Below are 5,000 nucleotides of genomic sequence, written 5' to 3'. Positions count from 1 at the left end.
GTGCTAGTCCGTAAGGTTCGTCCAGTACAGGACAACAATTAATGGCAGTCAAGTGAACGGAAAAGAATAGTACTGTAGCACTCAATGGTCTTATGCAAAAAATATACATCTTAAAACCCATTCAATTGAATGTCCAGAGAAAAGAGCATGTCTAATACTGTAGATATATTGCTACAGGTACAGTACATATATAAAAATCATCCACCAAACAGGGGAAAAAAAAAAAACTTGTAAACATCAGGAATAGAAGAACAGCAGCACTCCAATTTTCTTATGTAAAATAATATACAAAATACAGTATATAAAAAAAAAAAAAAAAAAATCAATGTTTCGACCCAACCATGGACAAAGGTATAATGGATACATGTTGTATATTCAATGTATAGAGCAATGTTTCAGTCCAATCATGGACACAGATTGGCTCTGCTACACAGATATCATCATCATCATCATCATCATCATCATCATCATCATCATCATCATCATCATCATCATCACTACGAGAATTGATCAATCGTGGTTCAGGTTGTTGTGATGACAATGATGATGTCGACCTTCCAGGGCCATCACCACCTGGACCATGATCATCGAAGCAGACAAAAGACAAGTTAAGCTCTTCCTCACCGTGTAGAGGCTCTGCAAACCAGCATGTCTGCAGTCTGGTGAAGCCTTTTTCATAGTCTCGTTTTGATGATTTTGCTCCCTTCTCTGATAAAATAACCTCTATTTGGGCTGGTGTTCCGGCTGTACTATCTAATGAGTGTCAGGGTTCCAGGCACGAAAATGCACGTTCTCTGGAGTTAGGGACTTACTTTGACAATTTGTATGTAGAAGACTGTGCAAATAATCCAGGGGTTGCGTCACACTACATGCGATTTGGACCCAGTCCCACACATCTTCTCTTAAAGTGTGTTGATGTAATTGGCCCAGTGCCCAGCCAAAATAGTTCTATGCTCTTGGAAGACCGGGATCTTTCCAGAACTAGAAACTAGTCTATCAACCCATAATATTTATTATCCATTCCAGTCAGGATTCAGAAGATAGCATAGTACTGAAACAGCTCTGGTTCATGTGCTAAATTATCCCTGGGTGGCGAGAGAGAGGTGACTGTTTGATCTTAGTACTCCTTGACCTCTCTTCAGCATTTGATACTGTGGTCCATGGGCTCTTAATGGAGCACCTGAAAGGTTTTTGTGGACAGGGTGGCAAAGTTCTCATAATGGAGGAGGTTCCCAAACCAAGAGAAAACAGAGCCCAGTGTTTGCCAAATAATCTGGGGCTAAGCAATGGTGCTAATAAAAAATAACTTTATTGGAGGTTAGACAGCATGGAGGTGTATGGATATACCTCTAACGAATTTCACGCTGCAATAGCGCTGTGTCAAAGAGTATCCAGTTCTCAGATGGTTCAGATATTTTCTCATTAACAGCTCACAGAGAGTATCTTCAGGAGTGTACTCCTCTGTACCAATGCCCCCGTCACGAGGAGTGCAACAGGGTTCTATCATATGTTGTTTGCAGTGTACATGCTGCCACAAGGTGACATGCTGTAACCAGACATGGCCTGGGTTATCACTGCTATGCAGATGACATTCAACTCTACTTGGTCTTTGCACTGGGTAATAAGGATCCATTATCAGTCATTAATCTTTATCTGAGCTCCCAGAGTGGATGAGTGCCAGTTGGTTGAGGTTGAATCCTGATGACAGATGTGCTTGTGGTGGATGCTCACTATCGGAAGACAACAAGGCTGCTGCTAAGTCAACCAACTGGCCTTAAGCTTGGGGTTCTAAGTTTCTAAACTTTGTCCATGTGCGGAATCTTTGTGTTGTCTTTCACTGTGACTTGATACTAGGCCTCATTCATAGTGAATGTGTGAATACATGCGACCATTCATGCGGCATCACGCTTGCCTGCAGCAGGAGAGACTTCTGTCCTGCAGGCAGAGGCAACGAGGAGGCGAGGCCGAGACGTCACAGAGCTGGTTCTCTCGCTTCTGTGACCCGTCAAGGACAAACAATTTTTTCTTGCCACGCATCGGTCACCTCGCTGCTTACATGCACACGCCCACTATGCACATGCGCATTGGCCTTCATTGGTTTGTATTTGGTGCGGGCGACGTCGCTTACGACATCGGAACAAGTATGGATGCAGCCTTAAACATCAGGTGTCAGCCGTATTCAAATTGTCATTCTTCCACCTAAAGAACATAGCCAAGGATTAAGCACTTGATCCTCCCCAGAGGATCTTACTATGCTTGTCCATCCCTTTGTGTCCTCATGTCTGGACTAATACAATGCACTCTACCTGGGTCTTCCAGAAAAAGAGCTGTGTCACATGCAGCTACTGTAATGCAGAATGCTGCAGCCAGGTTGTTAACTAACCAGACCCGTTCTTTAGACACAGCACTTGTTCTCCATTTTCTGCACTGGCTGACTGAAATGGCGAATTTAATTCTAGATTGGCTTGTTGACATTCAAAGCACTACATGACCAGGGTCCCAGCTATCTGAAGGAGCTTCTAGTTGCCTAAATTCCCATTCACTCACTTCAATCTGCAGATGAAGGACTCCTAACAGTTCCCAAAATCTCCTTGACTTTTCTTTTGGGGCCCGAGCTTTTAGCCACTATGATGGAGTGGCCTGTAGTCGAGTGTGAACCTTAACTGTATTAGTTTATTAAGCAAAAGACAACTAAAAACATTGGATACATTGTCCCTTTAAGCAAAACAAATCATAAACCAAAATCCTATTGCCATTAGGGAAACCAACTACACAAGCCGATCCCTAGCTAACGGGCTGTCACTTAAGCTGGTTGTCCGACCCAAAACGTAATATTGTGTGCAAACAATAATCTTTAGGCATAGTAGTATAGTTTTTAGATTTTATCTGGTATGTCATAGGGATTCCTTCACAGGGTCTCCGTGTCGCTCCTTCACTCCTTTAGGAATGCTGGTTTTGGGGAGCAATCTTTATCCTGGGTGTGATTCCCAGCTGGACCCCACATGCCTGCTTCCTTCAGTCCTAGGGTCCATAACAGCCAGACTCTCTCCTGGCTGGGAGAAGTTTATCTTCCTATCTCACTATCTTTCTGGAGGAAAGCAGTCTCTCTGTCTGACAGATTCCTGCCTTTTATCCCTGCTCAATCAGGAGTTCATTGTGCACACCTCACAGTTCAAGTATGAAGTCGACACCCAGGCAATTTCCTGCCTTGTAAAGGAAGTTTCAACCCCTGGATTCCCTTACAGCCATGCTGTTCCCAATCTTTGGAGGAATCTGCCTTATACAGTTCGAGAGGCCCCCTCTCTGGAAATCTATAAAAACAGACTCAAGACCTACCTGTTTACCCAGGCATTTAATTAATGAACCACAACCTGTCCAGCATTTAATAGCTACAGTACTGTCCTATAATGCACTCCTAGTAATTGGTCTCTTTTATGACCTTAAATGTTTTCTTTTTTCCTTTTTGTAACTGTGAAGCCCTTCGAGTCCCATTAGGAGAAAAGCGCTACATAAATATAATTGTTATTATTATTATTACTATTACAGACGACCAAGATTATATTCAGAAGTTCATCCACAAACTCCCCCCTATCGACAAAGGTCCATGGTTGGACAGAAACTGTAAAAAAAAAAAATTAAATACATTTTGTATATTTTTTGCATAAGACCATTGGAGTGCTGCTATTCTTCTTGTCCTTGATGTTTACAAGCTTTCCCGGCTGGTGAACTTGAAATGCACCTGTGGCAATATATCTACAGTATTGGGAGTGCTCTTTTCTCTGGACATTCAAGTGAATGGGCTGTAAGGTGTCTAATGGTGTAGCACTGTTTCGCAAATATGGCTCTATTTGAACTTTGCAAACCTACAGCACAGTAGGAGAGTCATGTGGATGCACTTTTGCAGAGAAACATATTTGTCTTTTAAACCAGGAGTAGAGTTTAAAATTTTGCACCAAAGTACGAGCGATCTCACTGGTTGTTCATTAATCCAATAACATTTTGAGAACTATGGCAAAATATTATTATTGCAATACTGCAAAAAAATCATTTATTTTACATGATCTTGTGTGAGAATCAGGGGAGAATTTTGTGTTACTTGAACTGGTATGTACCATACAATAAATACAGTGCAGGGGTAAAGAGGCATGCACATACCCAGTAAGTGTAACCCAATATGTGAGAACAGATACAAGGATTATTCAAGTGAGGTTTGGAAGTTAAAGTCTGTGTTATGGTATAAAAATGTAATGAATCTTAGTTTTAATTACACCTGTTTTTTTTTACTAATCAGATAAGTTGTTAAACATTGCCATATTTATTGCTGCCGGTTACACTATGATAAATAAATTAGTGTCTACTAGTAAGCAACCATGTGTAAGAATATTCCCATTTTATAAGTACAGTACCTACAATAATTACAACAGTATATTTCTTTGAGAGGGGGGGGGGGGTGAGTTTGTGTGTCACTCTATGGTCAGTATTCAGCATTACCCAAGCTTTGGAAGATTTCTGCTCCATACTCTTGAATGGGGTTGAAGTCTTCCCAAACAAGGAGTAGATGTATTCACAGCATTTTGAATATAGGTCCACATGAAAAGGGAAAATGTGCTAGTTGTTACCTGGGCGACCTCCACCTGTATTTCTGCAAATAGGGCAGCATTCTCCTGAAGGGATCTCTGGGTTATTGCATTCCAAGACATCCCGACACTGGATCTCATCGCAAAGGATGGCTCCGTTGTCACACACGCAGATCTGGCATGGTGAGGGCTTCCAAACATCTCGATTCATGTAGATTTTATCATCTTGTTTGCAGGCAATGTCATCTACTTCTCCTGCATGGGCATTAGAAGAGGACATCGGGTTACTTAGGAAGTCTACATTACCAAATAAAAATGGGTTAGTATTTGAAAAAGCCAATATTGCCCTCATTTTCTCACTAGGAAGGCCGTGTTAATATGCATGCCAATGATTTTTTTATTGCTATTATCGACTGCAATGTG

At 41.6% G+C, this 5,000-nt stretch overlaps 1 protein-coding gene across 1 annotated transcript in view; it reads right to left on the bottom strand.

The window, feature by feature from the left end:
• LOC142483707 (collagen alpha-2(V) chain-like) overlaps positions 1–4,872 on the bottom strand; it is a 14,131-nt gene extending 9,259 nt beyond the window's left edge. The window contains exon 1 of the mRNA XM_075583728.1: positions 4,620–4,872. Coding sequence (XP_075439843.1) covers positions 4,620–4,857 — 238 coding nt within the window. The 5' untranslated portion in view covers positions 4,858–4,872. The remainder of the gene's footprint in view (positions 1–4,619) is intronic.
• Positions 4,873–5,000: the final 128 nt, after the last annotated feature.

This window comes from Ascaphus truei, unplaced genomic scaffold (genome assembly GCF_040206685.1).
Source record: "Ascaphus truei isolate aAscTru1 unplaced genomic scaffold, aAscTru1.hap1 HAP1_SCAFFOLD_3598, whole genome shotgun sequence".
NCBI classification, from domain to species: domain Eukaryota; kingdom Metazoa; phylum Chordata; class Amphibia; order Anura; family Ascaphidae; genus Ascaphus; species Ascaphus truei.
This window is presented reverse-complemented; position numbering and strand designations above follow the sequence as displayed.